General features: G+C 38.4%; 2 protein-coding genes across 3 annotated transcripts in view; one reads left to right on the top strand and one right to left on the bottom strand.

The window, feature by feature from the left end:
- Window positions 1-81: 81 nt before the first annotated feature.
- Window positions 82-11,993, bottom strand: dcp1a (decapping mRNA 1A). The gene is made up of 9 exons (XM_014990884.2): window positions 11,285-11,993; window positions 10,930-10,970; window positions 9,809-9,936; window positions 7,805-7,871; window positions 6,245-6,383; window positions 4,957-5,055; window positions 3,794-4,363; window positions 3,491-3,709; window positions 82-2,467 (listed from the first exon to the last, which is right to left on the bottom strand). The coding sequence occupies exons 1-9, from the start codon at window positions 11,414-11,416 to the stop codon at window positions 2,387-2,389; spliced, it is 1,476 nt and encodes a 491-aa protein (XP_014846370.1). The 5' UTR covers window positions 11,417-11,993; the 3' UTR covers window positions 82-2,386.
- The window catches only part of cacna1db (calcium voltage-gated channel subunit alpha1 Db), a 72,113-nt gene continuing 59,884 nt past the window's right edge, over window positions 9,120-21,348 (top strand). Inside the window, exons 1-3 of one of the 2 annotated variants that reach the window (XM_088007449.1) lie at window positions 9,120-9,237; window positions 16,319-16,787; window positions 17,354-17,459. In XM_088007449.1, coding sequence (XP_087863575.1) covers window positions 9,120-9,237; window positions 16,319-16,787; window positions 17,354-17,459 — 693 coding nt within the window. Of the gene's footprint in view, window positions 9,238-12,882; window positions 13,793-16,318; window positions 16,788-17,353; window positions 17,460-21,348 lie in introns of those variants that run through there. The other variant, XM_088007448.1, reaches the window with a different exon arrangement.

Raw genomic sequence — 21,348 nt, 5'->3', positions numbered from 1 at the left:
TTCAATCAAAACGTAAAAAAAAAAAGTTCAGTTTTGTAATGTCTTAAAGGAGACAAAAAGCAGCACATGTACACACACACATTGGTGGGTTCAGATCTTTATTATCACAAAATATGTATAATGTCCACTTATGCACAATGACAAACCTAAAAAAATACTTAATTTGCAATGACTTACCCAAGAAACACAACTCTGGCCAGAATGATAAATAATGATCTTAAAATCTTAAATATGACACTTGGTTCATATATTTGTTCCTTAGTTAGAAATCTTAAAACAGATGGACTGGAAAAAAAAAAGCACTCATTTAATCAAGATTTCCACTTAGTACCGAAAAAAAATCGTCCGACATCTGGTTTGTTCCAGGCTGCACATATTTAACTTTGTATCTTTGAGCTTAATTAAAAAAAGAAAAACGGCACTGAAGAACAGAGCTGATGCTGATAGCAAACACATTCAAGTCATGATGTCACAAAGGCTTTACGCCACAATTATTGGTAAAGATGAGCAAAAAAAGTATTAAAAACAGTTTGCTGTAGCAACATACCGAGGAACACAATGGAGTGGGAATTGGTTGTTTTTTTTCTCTTTAAATTAGTAATTTATTACGCCAATTTTTTTGCAGTTTATTCAAATGTGAACTTTTAATTTCTTTTACTTGCAGTTTCCTCATCCAGCTTCCAATTTTTTTTCCAGTGTTTTAGACACAGGTGGGTTTAGGAGAACAGAGAATGTCTTGTAGTCAGTTGCAACTCTGTTTAAAGGCATTTTCTCTTAGTTCCCATTTTGAACAGTGACTAAGAAAATTTGGGTCTTGAAATAGGAAGGTATTCATTACTATGAATATTTCCTACTCTGATCAATTAAAAAAAAAAGCAAAATCATACGTTTAAAAAAAAGCTTCAGTTGTACAGAATTGTAATTATTAGGGATGTCAATAAGTGTGGCACTTGTAATTTTGTTAAAAAAAATAAAAAAATTAAAAAAAGTAAAGGTTTCTTAATTTTTCAGTGAGGTTAAGCCAATACAGTAAAAGATTATTTTATTTTAGAGATTTTTGTGCACATCTCTATGCAGCAGGTAATAGAATCTCAATTTATTCAAGGATGTTTCTGATTTTTCAAAATATAAAGAAAAACAAAATAAAGGAAAATATAAAAAAGGCAGACTTTCATACTGCTTACAAAAATACATTGCTTCACTGTTTGTTTCGGTAAATAAATCACAGCCTGCAAACTAACATCCAGAGTTTTAGAGGGAAAAAGATCCAGGATGTCTGTTATGTTGTGACAACTGATGCAGAGAAAGTTTTTCTGGAATAAAACATCTGCAAAATAAACTTTTTTTGTGACTTAGACACACTGGATGCACTATTCCTGTCAGGATTCACCGCTAGATTTACTGGAGGAGTCTTTTACGGCAAAGAGAAGAATTTAATTCTCTACTTGAAATCAAACTGTAAACAAAAAATGAGAGAAGTTTATGTCATCCAATCCAAACTTTAACGACTCGCCTCCCGGGTAGAAATGAGAATGAAGTTGTTACAGAAAATTCAGCTCCAACTTCTCCTTATGCGTTTTGATTGTAGGAGGATGAATGTAAACAGGAATCCAAACACCAACATGACTTTTGTTTCTCCCTTTTTTGCACAAGATATTTAAATTCATATAAATCTAGTTCTGTAGTACCTTCCTTAAGCATCTCACAATGCTGGTCTGAATCTTTTGTGTACTGCACAAGTCTTCCCCCCCCCACCGAGAAGGTCAAAGGTCAAGCACTGAGAGCTTAGCTGGTGGAGGAGAGGCAACAGCAAACAAAGATGAAAACAAAAGGAACAACTGGAGGAAAGAAAGGATGCAAAGATGGGGCTTTGTGTGATTAGGAGTTATAAACACATTCTACCACTGAACCTGAATTTAAAAAAACAGCTGAAAGAATAATTCATAATTTATGTTTTTTTTTGCTTCAACGTGGTAGAAAAGGAAAGGTATTTATTCTAAAAGAAAAAAAAAAAGTTAATTTTTTGGTAAATAAACGTCCACTGTATTCTTCCCTTTCCTGTAATTGGATTTCTTGAAGAAGTGGCCATTAGTTTAACCAGATTCACCATATTTGGAAAGTACGGCTGAAGGACGTAGAGAAGGAATATTCTCCCCTTCGTGTTGCCTTGGTTACTGATCCAGGGTAACAGGAGATTCCGGGGATAGATTGCGCGGCTTTCCTGTAACAATCCTTGGCACACGAACCAGTGCCAAAAAAAGACAATGTGGTGTGCCGTGCGTCACAAACCTGCCTGCTCATCCTGTGTTTTCTCCCAAAATCATGTGTCCTCTTCCATGGCCAGAAAGAGGCCTCAACACTGAAATCCTGTCCGCTTAAAGCCGGACTACAGCTTCATGCTGCTGAAGTCCTTGGATACGCTCTGCAGGTAAGCGTCATGAATGGCACTGAGGAAGTCCGAGTCATTCTGGAGGAGGAAGCAAAACAAAAGTAGAATGATTAAAATGTGGCACCCCTTTTAAAAAGCCTTATAATGAAAGTTTATGCAGTAGCATAAAGTTACACTCATTTTTCTTTGAATCCTCCTTTTTATTTGAGCTCAATTATTACTTGCAACATCAAAATTCTACATTAAAAAATTATTATTAAAACTGTGCACAACTTTTCTTTTGCCAATAACAAGCAATTCATCTTTTACTTCAAATTTCCACAAGTTTGGACCATCGAGTCCAGTGGGCTTCTCTTAGATGGGAATGGAAAAAGGGAAAGCTGAGCTGATCCGGTCATGTGTTTTGGATCAGTGTCCATGGAAACGGTAACAATTCATTTTCAGTTTTCTGGCTGTTTCCAAAAAATTCTCATTTAACTTTTACAACATGTTTACTTTAAAGGGTTCATAGTGCCGCATACTGTACGGTCCCCAGTGCCTTTTGAGAAACATAGAAAGCAAAAAAAAAAAAGTTTCATCTGACCATCCCGGTTTATTAAACTCCAAATGTTTATTTTTGTGATGGTAACTCTTTACTGCAGGTCACTGGCAGCAAGGCTTTGGAGACTATTCTTTTTTTTATTCTTACCTTCTCTTCAGTGCTGCTCTCTGTGTGTAATGGAGGGATAAATATGGCAGTTATTGGCTGGAAGAAGACCTTTGTGTCAAATTTATAATTCAGAGCAATAGGAAGCGGTGGATTATCGAATAAAAGCCCCAAGAAACTCTGATCAACCTTAAAAAGCATAAATTAATGAAAATGTTTCAAACCCAATTGTTTCAAATGGATTTATGAGAATACCAATAATGAGCAATTTGTTTAAAAATAACCTGTTCTTCACAGCTGAATAGATGTATAAAGTAATTTTTTTTTGTATTTTCAGAATGAGGACATGCTACTATTATTGGCTACTGAAGGTGCCAATAAGCAGACAGTTATCATAAGCTTGTCTGGAAACTGGTCTTATTTTGATTGCTTGACCCATCCCAGATGACCAGTACCTTAATGAGGTGTATCAAAGTCTCCTGCAGCTGGGTTTTACTGCAGGGGGCCTGCAGAGTCTCTGCAGCTCTTCCAGAAGCAGAGGATGGATCCGGAGGGGCGGACGGGATGACCGGTACTGTTGTGGTTTTACTTGTAGTCTGCTGGAAAGCGCTTGGGGAGAGCAGCACTGAACCATCTGAGCCTGGAACAGCGAGACCAGGGCTCATAGGAATAGCCTGAGAGGAAAAAACAAAGGTTTAAAACACCAATACTGACAGAGCATCAGTTACCAGAGACAAACAACAAACAGCTGAACTCACAGACATTGGGGCAATCAGTTTGGGAGGCTGAGAGAAAACGTCCTTCTTGGGCTCTTGGAAGCTGTGAGGGGGGACCAGCGTGCTCGGCAGGAAGCTGGGAGCCAGGATGGGTTTGTGGATGCCGGAATTCATGGACGAAGCTGCTGGCTTGAGAGAGCCAACAATGTCCTGTCCCAGAAAGGCAGCTGAAGGTGCTGCGGGTGCGGTGAGGTTATTGTGATGCTCCGATCCAGCTGGAGCCATCAGCAGAGGGGAGACGGAGCAGTGAGGCTGGGGGTCTGGCATGGGGACCATGTGTTTGAAGACAGGACTGGGATTGAGTGCATAGGGAGCGGGGATGTGAGCAGGTCCGTGTGGCTGCTGGCGAGAGCCGGGGTCGTGGGTTGAGAACTGCTGGGTGAGGAGAGGAGCCTGGTGAGCTGCAGCGGGATACGGCTGATTCTGGACGTAGACGTTAGGGAGGTCGCCGGAGGAAGAGGATGAGGCGGCGTTCTGCACAGAATGTTCTTTAGGGAGCGGAGAACCAAAGAGCTCCTCGACAGTGATCTGCTTCACCATGGTGTGAGAGCTCTGGGTGGTAGACAGTGCAGTATGATTAGCTTAAATCAGTGACCGGTGCAAGACAAACAAAACTTGCATACATACGATACAATCGCAGATTTTATCTCACAGATAAAGACAAAGGAGAAACTGTGAAGTGAAAGGAAAATTATGAAGGGCTTCAAAATATGTTTGCAAATACAATTCTGAAAAGTGTGGAGTGCTTGTATTCAGCAGCCTTTACAGAAATAGAACATTCAGAAGTCATCAAATCAGCATCTAATTTAACCTCGGTGTAAATCCAACTTTGACTTCTGAAGAACCACTGCTCAAACAATTTCATATTTATTTTAATTTGAATTACATTAACTTAAGATTGAAAAATATGTAGAATAAAAAACCCCAGATCTTTATGCACCATTTGGATGATGGCATTTTTGTCTTTTGTCACTTCTGCTATTTTCATTTAAATAAATCTTTTCAGGAATTAGAACGGCTCCATTTTGATTTCAGTTATTAAAATTACTTCTCAAGAAGGCCGGCTTTAGTCTGCAACATAACCAGCTCTGGTAGATAACTTTGGTGTTTCCAAACGCAAATGTTGGAAAAATAAACAAACAAACCTTTTCAGCTGGATGTGTACTGTGTGCAGGTTCTGGAGCCTTGTTGTTGCTTGTTTTCACATTCAACTCTGCAGACACATCTGTTTCTCCACTCTGGGCCTTCAAAGCACACAAGACATGCAGAGTTAAACTTAAGTTTAGTTTATCAAAAGCCAACATGGGGGAACACCTGTCCCATCCTTTGAGAAGGATGGGACAGGTGTCATTTTCTTTGTGATGCTTTTCCAGACATGGGACATATTTCAATTCAATCAAATAGTTTTCAAACCTCTAGAAACTATTTAGAGCAGCAGTGGTTCTTAACCTTTTTTGAGGTACCAAACCCACCAGTTTCACTGAACTCTTCTGTAGTGATAAATAAAATAGGATTTTTTACCCCCAAATTCAAGACATAGGGGTGATCACTAAGTCTTCTTAAAAGGTAGAGTCTCTGAGAACAGTTCTTCAAAATATAGTCAGTGTTTTCAACAAAGTTGAGCCGTCTGTCCAGGAACGACCCAAGGTATTTAAAATGTGCCACAGTTTCAACAGGTTGACCATCGAGAGAAACTGGAACCACTTTAAGGTTTTGTTTAGATCATTTAATTAGCTCTACATTCTTAAGAGAATGAAAAATTAATAAATAATAATGACTTTGTGGTATTCTGATTTAGTAATGCAATTATATTGGTTGTATTACCACCCCCACGGCACTGGGAGGTGTTATCACAACTGGGGTCGTTACTGCCTCTAAAAGGCAGTAACAATCAGTGCTCCTTCAATCACTGCTCCTCCGCAGCTCTGATTGGCTAAGCAATGTAATGTGATCCTCTGCAGCAAGTGACGGCAAAGCGGGGCGTCATCACGACTTTACACAGGTGTGTCTTTACCTCCGCGGCAGAGGCTCCGCCGAACCCCTGAGACCGACTCACCGAACCCCTGGGGTTCGATCGAACCCAGGTTAAGAACCACTGGTTTAGACTATAATTATTTAGATGTTGTTGCCACCTACTGGCAGCATTTGGACATTACATCCATTTTGACAAAATAAGAATTTCTTTTTTTCAGAAAAAAAATAAAATAAATACATGTTAAAAAACCTCCTTAGTAGAGTGTCCAGTGGCTGCTATGCCTAAAATAATCAAATTTTTCATATCACAGAGAATATCAAGTAACATGAAAACATATTTTTAAGAGTCTGTGTTGGTGTTTATAAAGACATTCACTGTTATTTGATAGGTTTTACAGTAAGAATGTTATCCTGTAAAGATGAACAGAAACAATGAGGCAACATGCAGTGCTCCCTCACCCTCTGGTATTCCTCCTTGGCTTTGCTGAGCAGCTCCAGGATGTCGATGGGTCGGGATTCTACGACTCCATTGGTTCTCCCTGGATCGACCCTCTCTGGGGTCTTTCTCAGGGCGTGGTCCGCTTCTTGTTTCACAATCCTGGAGAACGGATTGAGGCAGCGCATGTACATTTCAAATCAGAATGACTGATGATGTATTATCGTTATTGACACTAGCCTGTCAATTTGCTGCTGATGAATGTGAATTTTCCTGCTGAAGGACAAATAAAGGAAGATTCCACTCTTTTCTACAAGTAATTATGTTGAAAATGTCAAACTTGAATAGTTTCATCAGACACACTGCGATTCAATTACATTTTAATTTCCAGTTACAAACAAGAACTAAAACCCAAAACTCAGTTTCTAAGAAACTTAGACGACTACATCAGATCAATAATAAAAAGGGACACGCAGTAATGTCATCCTGCTCAAAAGTACACCCATCTGCTCTAGTTTATAGACTCAATAATTGGTTGGGGTTTGCATGAATTACTGCCTCAGCTCTATGGAATGGCTACATGCTGGCCTTCATCTTCGTTTGCTTTGCTGGGTTTGTTATGTCTTACTGAAAAAAACTGCTAGATTCCCTCTGACATTCAGGTCAGGCAGTTTACTGGCAGGTTAAGCACTAAGATGCTACGGGTATTGTAGCTGGAATTGGTACTTTTTGAGAGTGTGGGCAAGTGCCAAGAGCTCCAGTTAAATGAAATCAACATTTCTATAAAGCTTGTCTGCTGAAGGAAGCATGAAGGGTGATAAAATGCCCTAGTAGACAGATATGCTTACTTTGGACTGAAGACGTCTCTCTTTCTGTAAATTCCAAATTTCACTCTCATCTTACAAAAAGGAATTTTTTTTACCAGAAGAAAAGCCCAACCTTTTTTATCCTTAGTAATAAATTTCTATTGTCTCCGATTCAGGAAAGCCAAAACACACAGAGTGATAGTTTTAGTCCATATCTTTAATAAAACCTGCACTGACCCAACCTGCTGTTCAAAGCTTGAGAATCTCTTCTTGATTGAGTTTTACTTGCTTTAAGTGTCTTTTTGTCCCTGCAACTCCTCCACCTTTTTCTAACACACTTTTTCCTTTCATTAACAGTCTTGGACAGAGCACTGTGAACAATCAGCGTCTTTAACAGTGACTTTTTGCGGTTTACCCTCCTTGTGGAGGTTGTTGATGTTTCCTGGACGTCTGTCAAGTACACAGTCTTCCTTGTGAAATAACATTAGAGTAACTTTTTTTAAATCCTTTTCTGGAGACCTGAATTTGGGGTTTTCATTAGCTGTCAGCCATAATTGACAGAAATAAATGCTTCAAATGTTTTACTCTGTATGCAATATGGTTAACCCTTTTACAGATGAATTTCCAAACTATTTCAAAGATTCTAATTTACAGAAAAGTATAATTTTTAAGCTTTTTTGTCACCTGGAGGAGTTAATACTGCTTGAATAAATCCAACCAAAGAGGTAAATGTCTCATATTAATGATAATTGCACACAAATGAATATTCTTACTTACTTGACCATCAGTTGGGCGATGCGGTGACAGTCCCGTTTGTCGTAGAACCAAATGCTATAGATACCCACTGTCAGAAAACACAAACACTTCATTTTAGAAAATGTTTACTATGACTGAATATCAGGAGAAGCAGTACACCGGACAAAGCTCTGCACTTTAAAATACCAGACAAACGAAAGAAAACATCTGTGGAGCCATAAATCTAGACTTAAATATTTAAAGATTAGATGAAAATTCAGATTTGTTTAAGGGAATAAGTTTCCACACTCCAAAATAATCATCAAAAAAGGAAGAAACTTCACCTGCATTTAAAGGAAACTGAAGGTTTTCCTGCTTTCACCAAAGTAATAATAATTAGTTAACAGAACAATTTTGTTATTTGTGTGACAAAATGCTGGTGTACTCAGAGACCCTCCTGAGGCTGTGCTAGCCTAGCAACCCAAGTGTTTGCCTCCCTGTGCTCCCTCCTGCTAGCAGAGGGAATATGAAAAGATGTAAACAAGTGTTTTAAAGTCCATGTTTCTCTCCAACAGCATATTTCAATTCTGAACACACACTGCAGCCTGCAGCACTTAGTTCAATGGCACTCAAAAGGGACTGGATTTAGACTCAAATAATCCTTATCAAAATCTCTGTGAAGAATCCACCTTCTGTCTTCTCGACACTCTGCTCTTTTATACCGATTCTTCTTCTGCAAACTTTTGACTTTGTACAATTCATCTTAAGGTCACAACCCAGGAATCTGTTCCAACAGCTACACATTTACAGAAGCAGATGAACAGCAGACCAGAGAGTGAGAGACCTGCATCTGGAGCCAAGGCGAACTGATGGATCAAAACCAAAGAGGAATTACAAAAACAATCCTCACTCTCTAGTAAGGCGATAAGAGGAGCTGCTGATTTGGAAACCCGGCGAGTTCCCGCATCATGTCGTCCATTCCAGCGAGGCTGATGGGAAAACCGAGTCCAAAGGGGGAGCAGTCTACTTTAACCCTCACCTTGGCTATGCTGTTTTTTCTCATAAGCAAACAAATGGGAAAGCAATCCAACTCTTTGTTCGTTGCTTTGATGAAACTTCTCTTCAGACTTCTAATAGATTACCTTGGAGGCAGCGCAGTCAGCTACTTTCTGAAGATCTGAGGGACTTTCTTACTTTCCATTTCCCTGATTTGACACCAACTTACAGTAGGATAAATATCAAGTAGCAATCTGGTGCCCCAGTCAAAGTTCGGGGGTGAGGGCTTGGTTCTTTCCCAAATGCAGGAAGACAGCAGCAGCCAAACTAAGCTGGAGTTGCTGCATGGCGAGCCACAGCCATGAATAACAAGGTCTTCCTCCTCAATGCTTCAAGGAGACTCAAAGATGACTTCATGCAGAATGGGCGAGAGATGTTCCACCGGACGGTGGGAAGATGTTTGTCTAGCCTTTTCAGAGGTAAACCATTAACACCAGTGTGACTGTGACTGTGTGTGCTTTAACTCTGACAGACACAAAAGACTCTTAATGCATGATAACAATGAGGAAAAAAATCATTTTTCATTATATTTGAGGAAATTTAAAATAAATATCGAATAGTTTTCATTAACAGAAGAGAACAAATATTCGTCCTGCTGCTAACGTTATCACAGTTATAATCAGATTTATAGCATTTGTTTATTGTCTTTTTTTAATGAGACGGCTAATTAATTATTTGAGCTAAAGGCTTTCAAAAGTCTGCAGTCAGACATGAGTGCTTCTTTAGTGTCCACACATCAGGAGTGTCTGTTTTTATAACAGGAAATATTTCAAAACCAGTGAATTTTTTTCTTGCGATTAGCAGAACTGTGCAATCACCTTTATTCAGCTACTTTGGTCACTCCAAAACCTGTTATCTCAGTAAAAGAAGTTTAAATCAAGAAACAAGAAGCGCATCTGATGACTGAAAAACTAAAACTGACTAGAACCTTTGAGATCTGTTCGAGCTGAGAAATCTCTTGGTATACATTTTCTTTCTCAAAACACTCACAGTTGCCATTCCTGTAGAGCAGGAAGGGATCCTGCAACTGGAACTCCAGATCTTTGTTTATGGGCTCCACGAGGTTCTCTGTACTCAGTCGATTCATGATGGTGAAGCCATGGTGAGGTGAGGCAGACCTTCAAAAAGGACAGATGCTATAAAAATCACTTATGTTGAATATTTTCCAGTTCCAGTGTTAAGTATCATTTACAAATTAGCTTATTGGTCTTTGAGAATTCAAACTTGCATTACTATGCCATCATAGTTATCAATATATGGTCTCAAAACAACAATATTCCCTGTTTACAGGGATAATTTATCGTCCAGCAGATTTATAAAGACAGCTGTAGTCAAGTCTTTCGGAGTGTTGTCAGCTTTAAAACAACACTGCATTTGTTTGGTACGCATGTGTGCAAAACAGAAAAAGCCGTACCAAAAAGCTCTTGGTTTGAATTTGTGCACTGTTAAACTCCTAATATTTTCTCAATAAATTTACAAGTTTTTTTATTTCATGCTCAACCCAACCAAATATAGACATCTAAAGTCATGACAAAACTTACAATGCGTTTCAATGCAAAGGTTTTATGTATCATATCACTATAAACTTGTTTACCAGGTTCTGAAAAAAATCATTTGGCTTTCACATATATTCTCATCTAGCTGAAATGAAATGAAAACAAAACTTTATGCAAATATTTAAGTACAACCGTACTGTTTCCACACACACACACACACACACACACACACGATGTATGTGGAAACCAATTATTTGTCAATCTATCAAAGATATTTTCCAACAAATTTATTCCAAAGCCAAAGAACATGAAAAACAAAAAAGCATCAAATGGGACACCGTAGATCTCATCTTTGTTCTACAAGTTAGAACATCATGGAATATGTTGCGTCTGTGTACACTTGAAACAGGAAAATACCTTTTTTTTTTATCATGTATATTTTTCCAACAGACTATATGTTGAAGGAGTAGGCGACTCCATCACATGTCCCTGTTGTTTACAAGTGCAGCGGCCTGCACACGTGCGCTAAATACGTCAAATGACAGCTTAAGGCGACGTAACAAACACCAGTAAACAACCTTCGTGATTCTGTATTTAAACACCTTGTGTTCTTACCTCGAATAGACAAATAGTGTTCCTTCGATTTCAGTCTTCTCCTAAAATAGAAAACATGCAGTCTCAGTCAGGAACAATAAAAGCAAACTCAAAGCGGGTGAATAAAAAAAAAAAAAGAGCGGCTACAGTTAGCTGCTGCTAGCGAGACTCGGTTAGCTTAATAACGCCGATAATGTACGTATTTCCCTTGGAGTACAAGACAAAGAATCTGGGTCGAACCCGACAGCTACCAGCGCTGCTTGGATAAATTTTAACATGATTTATTAAAATGTCTTTAAACATTTTTATTTTAGAGAGAATAGCTAATATGCTACATAAACATGTAGCTAGCTTTGCCCATTCTTCCCAAACTTACCCATTCGTTCACTTTGGAGTTAAAGTTGTAGAGAGCTACCTGACCGGTAACATCCAGCAGCTTATTTATATACGGGTCTTGTCTCTGTAGAGCAGCTAAGCTCATCATATGTCCCGCAGTTAAAGTCTCCATCTTCGGACGGATTTTCTCCAAACACTTGCAGCTTCCGCCGTACCCGGAAATAGTGGCGTCCAAAAATCTCCCCGGAGAATCCTTTATTTAATGACAAAAGAGCAGTAGAACTTTTAACTTCAGAAATTGTTTTCCATAGCGCGTAAATAACACGAAAAGGTAAATTAATAAGTAATTTGATCGCGTATGTAGATTATTATTTTTAGTTAATCTTGTAAAAAAAAAAAAAAAAAAAAAAAAAAAAAAAAAAAAACACTGTGAATTTTGACATCATGCTTGCTTGCTAAGGGCATTCAGTATTCCAGGACAATGATGGGGGTAATGTTGGTGCACTTTTTTAAAACAATAATGTAAATAAATCAGTGTAGTCAGGAAGGCAGAATTATTTATTGAAGCATATCTTACATTGATATCTCCTGCAAGTATCATAGTGCAGTGTTTTCCAATCCTGATCCTCAAGGCACACTGACCTGCATGTTTTAGATGTTCCCCTGCTTCAACACACCCCATTCAGATGATTGCAATTCAGCAAAACCCTGTTAATCAGTCAACAATTGAAATCATGTGTGCTGAAGCAGGGGAACATCTAAAACATGCAAGTCAGTGTGCCCTGAGGTCCAGGGTTGGGAAACACTGTCATAGCGTATTTGTTAATACAAGTGTATTTTAAAACAACAAAACAAGTTCAGTCTTATCAGTGGATTTTGTTTGCATGTTGCAAATCCCTACTAAAATGAATTTCTAAACAGAGGGATGATCTGTTCATGATGATTAAACAAACAAGCTCCACCTTGTGGGTGTAAAAAGTTCCAGCATTCCTGAGTAGTTTCTTTCAACTATAGATTAAAAGTAGAAACCTCAAAACAAGAGGTGCATATTTGCATAGTTATAACCAAACATATTGGACAATAACATATGCAATTACTGTTGTTCTATTTTTTAAATTTCCTCTAATGTTTTTATATTTACCGGTATATGTAACATATGTACACTGAGCATATTTGAAGTCAACTTCCCTGTTTAAGCTCACAAACCTGGCCATTAAACCTGATTCTTATTCAGCACATTGCAACATATAGAGAACCCCCAAAGAATTTAATCTCACAGAGTCATCACTGCTAACTTTTGTTGATTGAAATTGTACCATTGATGTTCCAAATATGCTGTTACTGTTAAATGATTATGTAGTCCACATAAAATATATTAAATTCAATTACTTTAACACTAAAATGCAAATGCAGGATTTTGAAAGATAAATAAATAAAAATACCAAGTTTTTCTGTTATTACACCAAAGATCTTTAAGAAGTGCTACATCTTTTTCAACAATAAAACATAAAAATAATCAAACCAGTGTTAGTGCTGTTTAAAATATAAGCCAAATTTCATGCCTCCTAGTGGAAGTGCAATTCCAACAACAGTGACAGTGCAGGACTTTGAGGGATAAAATAAGTGTAATGTCATTAAATTGTGACTGCCAGACCCACTTGCTTGGCCCTGGTTCTCTAGTCTGGGGAACATTGGAGCAGGGATTATAATCGCAGGATTACCCCTCTGTGGTGAAACTGTTTTATCCTCAATGCAGGCACAGGTAATCCAATCACTGCTAACCTTCCACCAGAGCCTCTCTGAACAATTCATTCCCCTCTGCATCGCCGTCGAGTGAGCACAGAAAACGGCGCAATGAGGCCCGGGAGGAGAGCGAGGTGACAGAATGCCGTTCATTATAAGGGGGAGACCCCTGAGGGGTAAGTCTAATACCTGGAACATAGTGCGTATTTACAAAGGAGAGACAAAAATACTAGATGACGTAATTCAGCCACGGACACCAGATATTAGTTTTCCAGTGCCATCAATGCCTCCCTCCACCCCCCACCCCTTCACCAAAACTCTACGTAGGAGTAAACTTTGTCTTTTTCTTCAGGTTATAAACAGTAAAACAATTAGTATTGGATGTTGTTTTTTTTTTTTAATGTAGATGCATCTCTCAGGCTTGCACCCTTGCGCGTTTTCTGCGCACACACTGTCCTGGTCGCTCCAACTTTCCACAGGTCTCCCCTCTCGCCCAGCCTCGCAGTGAGAATAATTGACAGCAGCGGATTGACTGGCCGCCGCTGCTGCTGCCAGCCAGTCAGTCCTCTCGGATGCGCGGCTGAGTGTGTGCAGCCAGGCAGGCACCCGGATGTGTGGCGAAAATGTTCGGCGCTCCTCTCAGGGTCTGCGCTCCGAAAATCTTCTTTTATAGTTCAGGTTAGCGCCTCCGCTTCGGGTTCGCTTCGTCGTCTTCAGGGGGGTTCCTTCCAACGATGAGTTGGATTTGAAACGGATTTTTTCGATGTGGATTCGAGGATGCAAGAGGCGGATGAACAGTCTGAAGGTAAAAAAAAAAAAAAAAAAGCTGCTGCGCGCTGAGAGCAGGAGGAGAGTTGGAGCGCTGAGGGGGCGAGAGCGCTAGTTTGATTTTATTCCCTGGCTGTCCCCATTACCTATCAGATTTTTATCCGAGTCGTGCCTCCTGTTGAGAGGATGCCCATAGGTTCTTAGTATGAATTTCTGAAAAATATTTATCTGCATTTAAATGTATTTTCTTAAGCGTTGCTTTAACATTTCAGCTCCAAGCGAAATGTTAGCCAAAAAAAATGGTTGATTATATTAGTTATAATGCCATGATCAATTGAAAGTGAAGGGAGTTTGGGAATTGTATGCAATGCAGAACATAGAGATGCTAAATAAACTTTTTAAGCAACTTCTTTTAATATATATATATATATATATATATATATATATATATATATATATATATATATATATATATATAGTTACTCATTTTGTATGCAAAGTTGGATCAACATATGTCAAGGCTTTTTATATAATGAGATTCTCAGAGCAATGCAAAGTTGAGTAAAAATACATTATTTTAAGGTGTCAAAAAGATTTTAGACAAAATAGGTAGCATAATCTGCTTTTATTTAAAACAATGACAGTTCTTCGTACTGCTTTAAAAATAATATATATAACATATTGATCACTACTGCTTTTCCTACCATGGGCTTATTGCTGTTTGGATTTTTCTGCGTTTGATTCATCCTTAGCAAGCTCCACATCTGCACCGGATGTTCAAAAAAGTCTGTATAAGTTGATATTCATACATATCCATGCAATTTGGATACAAGTATGACATTTTCAAAATCAAGGGATATGTACATGTATATATTTTTTTGAGTGGGTATCACTTTTGCATTACAGAAAACCCCTTGGTTAATTAAAATTTTTACTTTAGAAACAAATGCTTACATTTAGTGCAAAAAAAAAATATTCACGAATGCAACATTTTCTTTTATCAATAATTGACAATATTGATATATGATGCATGCTAGCAAATGTTGCTTGGCCAGCATTCTTACATTGTAACATTTGTTTTCTTTGCAAGGCCATGTAAGTTGAATCTCCTCATTTTTAATGTTCTTTCGATTGCTAAAGTCTCCAGGTACTAAAATCTTTGGTCAGAAATACACGCTATGCATGCTTTCAATTTCCTTAACTCTGAGTGCGAGTTCCAAACCATTTTGGGATTCTGGAACCAAAATGTTTTTAAACGTTGATAGAACTTCATACCAAATAGCCCATATATACACCTCTCTACTCTCAATTAACAGTTTCAAAGAATTTGCAACTATTCACGCACCAAATTTCAATTTTTACTGAAACTTTCAGAAATCCATTTTTTTGACCCTTCTCTCTTTCCTTTGGCATGGGTCAGATCATGAGATGGAAACATAGATATTCTTCCAGGAATGTTTTCTTTTGGTGACATAAAGTGTTGGACAGTAGAAATGGGGTGTGATTCTCTTGTGGAGTGCACCAAACTGTCAAGGGCACTGTCTTTTTTCGCTCGTGGCCTGCATTGACTTTAACGACTGCCTCCCTCAGTCACGCCGGCTGTCCCACTCTCCTACTCTTCTGTAATCCTTTTGAACCATTCCTCCTCTGTTCCCTTTTCTGCCAACTTATTTCTGGACTGCTTCCTGTTGGATGCGTGAGCACATTTCTAGCAAACAGTAGTGCAAGACAGAATTGTTCCACAATGCAGAAGTTGAATTTAGTTGTTTATGGGATGACAATTTTTTTATTTTTATTTATTTTTTTCTTACCTTCAAATTAAATTCTGGCATCTTTCTTTATGTGGAAACTCAAATACAGATAATCCCTTAAGCTGCGCAAAGTGACCGGTCCGCATCAAGAACGTCAAAGCCACAAACATTTATTTTGCTCTTGTCTTATATATATAAAAAAAAGCCTTGTTGGATGATTTTTGTTTGTTTTCCGTTTACTGTTTTTCTTTTTTACTGAGGCATTCAAGCCTTAAATACCATTGAATTGGAGGCTTCAATGATTTACAGTGATCAATTCGTTTCATTTCATAAAAAGCTTTAATGAATTTCAAATAGAATAACTTGTTTATCAAAAATCTTTTTGCATTATCCATATGGGGTGAAATATACATATTTCAGAGCTCATTTAAATTGTTTGTGTTTGTATGATTGAGGGAGATTTGGTTCAAAAGCTTAATGTTAGTCAGCCAGATGAAGATCAGTTTTAGGGTGCATTTGGGATTTTTGTTCCAAAACTCCTACCTTTCCAAATTTTTAATATCAGGCAGGCTGTTAATATGAGATGAAACAAACAAATCTTCTGTATTTTCCATCCAGTTGGCTGTGAGAAAGCACCACAACAAGGTACAATCATCACCATGTTCAACACTTAGTGTATTGGTTTTAAAAATCTCACTTGGCTTTTTCCAAACATAATTCTGTCCTTTGTGGCCAAACAGCTCCGTTATTATATTTTTGTCCTGCAAACTGTCTCAAAACATTCCCGTCTGTTTTCCACCCTGTCTTTCCAGGGGCACAATATGCCAGCAACAGAAAGACCACTCCTTCCAGTGATACTCCCGCGCTCTGGTCTGACAGCCGTACCAGCCTCCACCAGCTCCCTTCTCCAGAGCCCGTTCAGGCTCCGGCCAGCACTGGCAAGCCTATCGGCTCCTCTTGTGGGCTCCTTGGGGCGAGTAGTAGTAGTCAGGGCCCAGGTGGCTCTGGTTCTGCTGTCAGCCCAGTGCTTGCGTGGCATGCCGCCATCACTGCTGCTCGACAAGCGCAGGATGACGTCGAAACGCCTGAGAAGGACTCGCGTCCCTCGGCTTGCACTTCTGGACCGGCTCCTGTTGGCTCACTCGCACAGAGAAAGAGACAGCAGTATGCCAAAAGCAAAAAGCAAGGAGGATCCACCAACAGCCGGCCACCCAGAGCGCTGTTCTGCCTCACCCTCAACAACCCGATCCGAAGGGCCTGCATCAGCCTGGTGGAATGGAAGTATCTTTTTGTCAGGAGGTGCCACATTCATTAAAGGCTGACCTTTAGAGATGATCTAGAATCTGAATGAATTTCAACCAGAAGATGCATGGAAGCAGTGGGTGTCTTTACTTTGAACACAATAGCTTTGCAGGATATATTATGTGTGCCATTCTTGCTTCGTTTGCAGTGACTAATAAAGAATACTGCGGTGAATGGAGTCACTGACATAGGGAATAGGCTGGCATTGCAATATCTCAGTTAATGCATGAGAAGACGAAGCACTGCAACAAAGTACCACAAAATATCCAACAGATAAAAAAGATATCCAAGAATCAGGTGGTTATTACTGCTGCACACCCTAAGTACTTTTTGAAGTAAAGATTTCTCCTGTTACCTTTTGAAAGTGATTTTACCCCATTGCTGTTTGAACCGAAGGAAAAGTTAGTAAAGATAATAAAACCAATAGGTTTGCAGCACCAGCACAGCAGTTTTTTTTAAGTATGACTTAAAAAAAACTTGTTACTGATGCTGAGAATGTGACACTGTGAATGTGAATATTTCTTTCCTTAACATTTTTCTTTCAGACCATTTGATATATTTATACTCCTGTCTATTTTCGCCAACTGCGTGGCCTTAGCCATCTACATTCCCTTTCCTGGAGATGACTCCAACTCTACAAACCAAGAACTGGTGAGTAGTAACATAGATGCTGGTAGGTTTATCACAAAGCTGATTTCATCTGTGTATTGAACCTTAGTTATTAGTACAAGGTGTACAGAAAACAGATCTTTGCAAATTACTACATTGGAGATAGTTATAAAAAATGGTAAGTACATTTGTAATATACTGGAATATTGGAGATACGTGATAAAATGGATTTATTCTTTTTGAGCATTCTTTTTAATCAATCTGCTATGAGACCATGCAGAAGCAAGTTTGATGTTACACATTCTTAGGATGTTAGGTGTCAGATTTTATTTTTTATCAAAGACACAGATGTGAAAAAGTAGACTCTGCCGGAGTTAACTGTGCAACAAAAATGGCAACTCTTCCATTTCTTTTTTTTTTTACACACATTGGTTGCTTGCTGTTTGTGTCACCTTGTTTCATTAGCTGGATTTCTGGTTTTTTGGCTTTTATATGAAAGTGATAGGATTGGTGTTTGAACTTCATCAAAACGTTTCCCGGAAATACTTGGACAGATGCGTCGGGTTTCATTGTTCTCTTGAGACAGGTGTCCGCCTGCATGCATGTGCTGACGTACAAATATTAAGTTGCTTATGTGTCATGACAAAGAGGAAATCAGAGATGAAAATAACTGTTTATATGTTTTACCCACCATATACCAATTTTATAACCTCAAACTACAAATAAGTAGATTTTATCACTACACAAATGAATATGGATGAATTTGTCTCACATCAGAGTCAGTATGTCACACTAAAATGACATACTGATTTGAAATTAAGCTGTATCTGAAGCAGTATTTTTTAAAATTGTTTTCCTGATCCATACCCACATGTCCAAAACAATAATTTCCAAGATGGTCCTGCTTGTCTGCTGTAGTAGCAAAAAGCACCGGTGCGACTAATAACATTAGCAGGCTCTGTCTGGATTAGTGTCTCTGTAAAGACGATCACTGACACGGGTGTCTGAACCAGGTCCCTGAAACTGGGTCATTAAAATTGGATCAAGCCTTGTTATTATTTACCCATGAGCTCTCTCTGCTTTGACTTTCAAAGTCTGTCGAGGCTATTTGTGCAGGGAAAAGTCCACGTCTTCAACAGGACTGAGTGTCATGTAAGTTATTCATACTTCGAGAAATTAGACACATTTCTAATGTTGTGATCCAGACAGAGGCGCAAGTTTAATTACATAGAGAAACTATTGAGCAAGTTAATAATTTGGGTGATTAAGTATTATACTGTTTCCAGCTGAAATGGTACATTTTTACAAAAATGAAACATGTAGCAGAAATCAGAAGAGGTATTCTCTTCATTTGCTCATCACTAGCACATCATCTTCATTAGCACAAAGGTGAAGGAGAACGATGTCCTTATACAGTGCTACTAAAATATCTCAAATTTTCTCTCATTGTTTTCTTACTAAGTCAGCATGGTTGTCATAACTGTATAGAGTATCGCCATAAAAAATATTGGAAGTGTTGCCATAAAACCTGCTGCGAGAACATGATTGTTGGTAATTTTTTTCAGAGGCAGTGGCTTTTCCAAAATTTAGACCTCCGTTCTGTAATTTAAATTAGTAGAGCTGTGTCGTTTGACATGCATCATGTGTCTGAACCAAAGACTAGAACTACTTTGGTTGGACAAACAGGAAATCGTCCCATTTAAACCATTTGTAGCAGTAGCCAGCTGCTGTTGTCACATTCACTCTACTTACTAAGTCACATTTGTTGTGATGTGGTTGACCTCAGTCTTCTTCTTTTTCATCTCGCTTAAAGATCATTTGCGATATTTGTAGATGCCTGACTATTTTGAATGTCATATTTAACTGAGGACTGGCTAAAAAGGACATGTTTAATATCTTACGTAATCAACAAAACATAAAACATTTGTCATGATGGCATTCACAACAATCACTTTTAGCCCAGTTTACAGAAAACATCAATTCAAGGCATTTTAGCCATGCAACAAATAGAAACACATTTTTTTGCAACAGTAGAACAAAAACAAACAAACAAACAAACAAAAAACAACAACAACAACAACAAAAAAAAAAACTCAGGTTCGGAAATATTTACTGGACAGAACAATTTTCATTTAAGCCTGTTGAAAGAGCAAAATGAATTTCTAATATTACTTAATACAAACATTCACATTAGCACCAGAAGGCTTTTTCATACAGACAATACATACAATGCCTTTTTTCCTCACTGCGTCTGGCAGTCAACCTTCTTAGGCTCAGAGGGAATTGTGTGTATAAACCAGTGAGACGGACACAGTTTCATGGTCTGTCAACAGATGGGGATTATTCACGCTGTCCAAGTCTACACTCATTTCTTACTATCCAATGTACAGTATGTGTAGCTGAGGAAAAACATACGTGCTTTGTTTAATGAAACATAAGAGACCCAGGCTGTATAGTTTTTTTCTGTTTGGATGTCAAAGCAATAATTGATTTGTTCTCATCAAAATATACAGAATTACTTAGAATATATTACCAGTGGGATGGAACTACACTTTGGTAAAGTTATTTAAGATTTCTTGCTGAGTTTTTCAACTGGAAGACTAAACATTTTTTTCCCTTCTGATTTAATTTTAGATTCATTATTTAATCCACTAATTGTTTCCAAAAAAAGTTGTTTGTTTTTTTAAACCCAGGAGTCCAAGTCAGGAAGAGAACCAAATAATCTGTTTCGCAGAACGTTGACTGTGTTTCATACATGCAGCAGCCATGTTGGATGTTTAACTCGGGGTTGCTCCTATGGCGACTTTGATGTTACCACCCAGATGGTTGGAAATTTCGACATTCTTGTGTAAACTGAATGCACCATATGATTCATGGCGCCATCAATTTCCATTGTTGCCAGCTACTCAGCATGCAAAGTAGCTCTTGGCTGTCCTGAAAGACGCTAGAAGTCGCTATGACATCACTAACTAATTTGCAGATTTGTGTGATCTGGGCAGTAGAATAAAGGAATATCACTCTTGGTGAGACAAAAAGTGATTAAGAAGACTTTGAATATGTTCAGAACTACAAATAATTTAATAATGTAAATATTTACCTGAAGCTACAAGGATCAATTTTGCATAATATCAGGTATAATCTAAAGTAGTTATCAGAGGCACACACAGAGGAGGAGGAGAATCGGTGACTGAGGCCATGTGAATCAAATTTAGGGATTTATTTGAGTGCCACCGCAACATGAAAAATGATTTTCATATTATATTTACATCCTTTGTAATCCAGAGACGGATCACTGGCAGCTTTGTGCGTTCATGATTCAATTGCAGTGTGGAAACAGAGTGAAGTGGGTCTCCTTTCTGCCCTGACTGCAGGCTGGGTTTGCTGTCAGACCGACCACCTGTAAGCGTGTTGGAGGTGCGGCAGCTCTTACTGTTAGCCAATGTCGCCAAGTCTCAAATAACACAAAAACAAGTTTCTACATTTGATAGTTGATTTGTTTGAAGAAAAAAAAAAAAAAAAAAAAAACTTCACTCGACTGCTCTGAAAAGTTGCTAGATGTAACAATAGAGTTGCATGTTCTTAGCACATTTTGACTGATTGCTCATGCAGCTCCGATCCTAAGTATTCAGTGTGTGTAGTTATCTTTATTATGGTTTAAACTGTCAGGTGTCAGATATCTGCTTTCAGGAAAATCTGAGAGTGGAGCTCTTTCCACAGTATTGTTCGTCTAGTAATCCGTGAAGATGATGAAGGCTTTTTAATTAGATAAGGTTAGCTTATAAAAAACTCACACAGAGATAATATTTAGCTGTTTGCAGTGGATCTATCCTGATCTTCTCCTGGAGTGTGTTTATACCTGATGAATGTGATCGGGTTTTTGAGTGTGAGGGAGAAAGAGAGTGTGCAGGAGGGCAGAGAAACTGTGCGTGTG

This window comes from Poecilia mexicana, unplaced genomic scaffold, assembly GCF_051168715.1.
Source record: "Poecilia mexicana isolate PSO_F unplaced genomic scaffold, ASM5116871v1 scaffold_7, whole genome shotgun sequence".
Classification (NCBI taxonomy): Eukaryota; Metazoa; Chordata; class Actinopteri; order Cyprinodontiformes; family Poeciliidae; genus Poecilia; species Poecilia mexicana.
The sequence above is the reverse complement of the archived record's forward strand: the minus strand, read 5'-3'. Positions and strand labels throughout refer to the sequence as shown.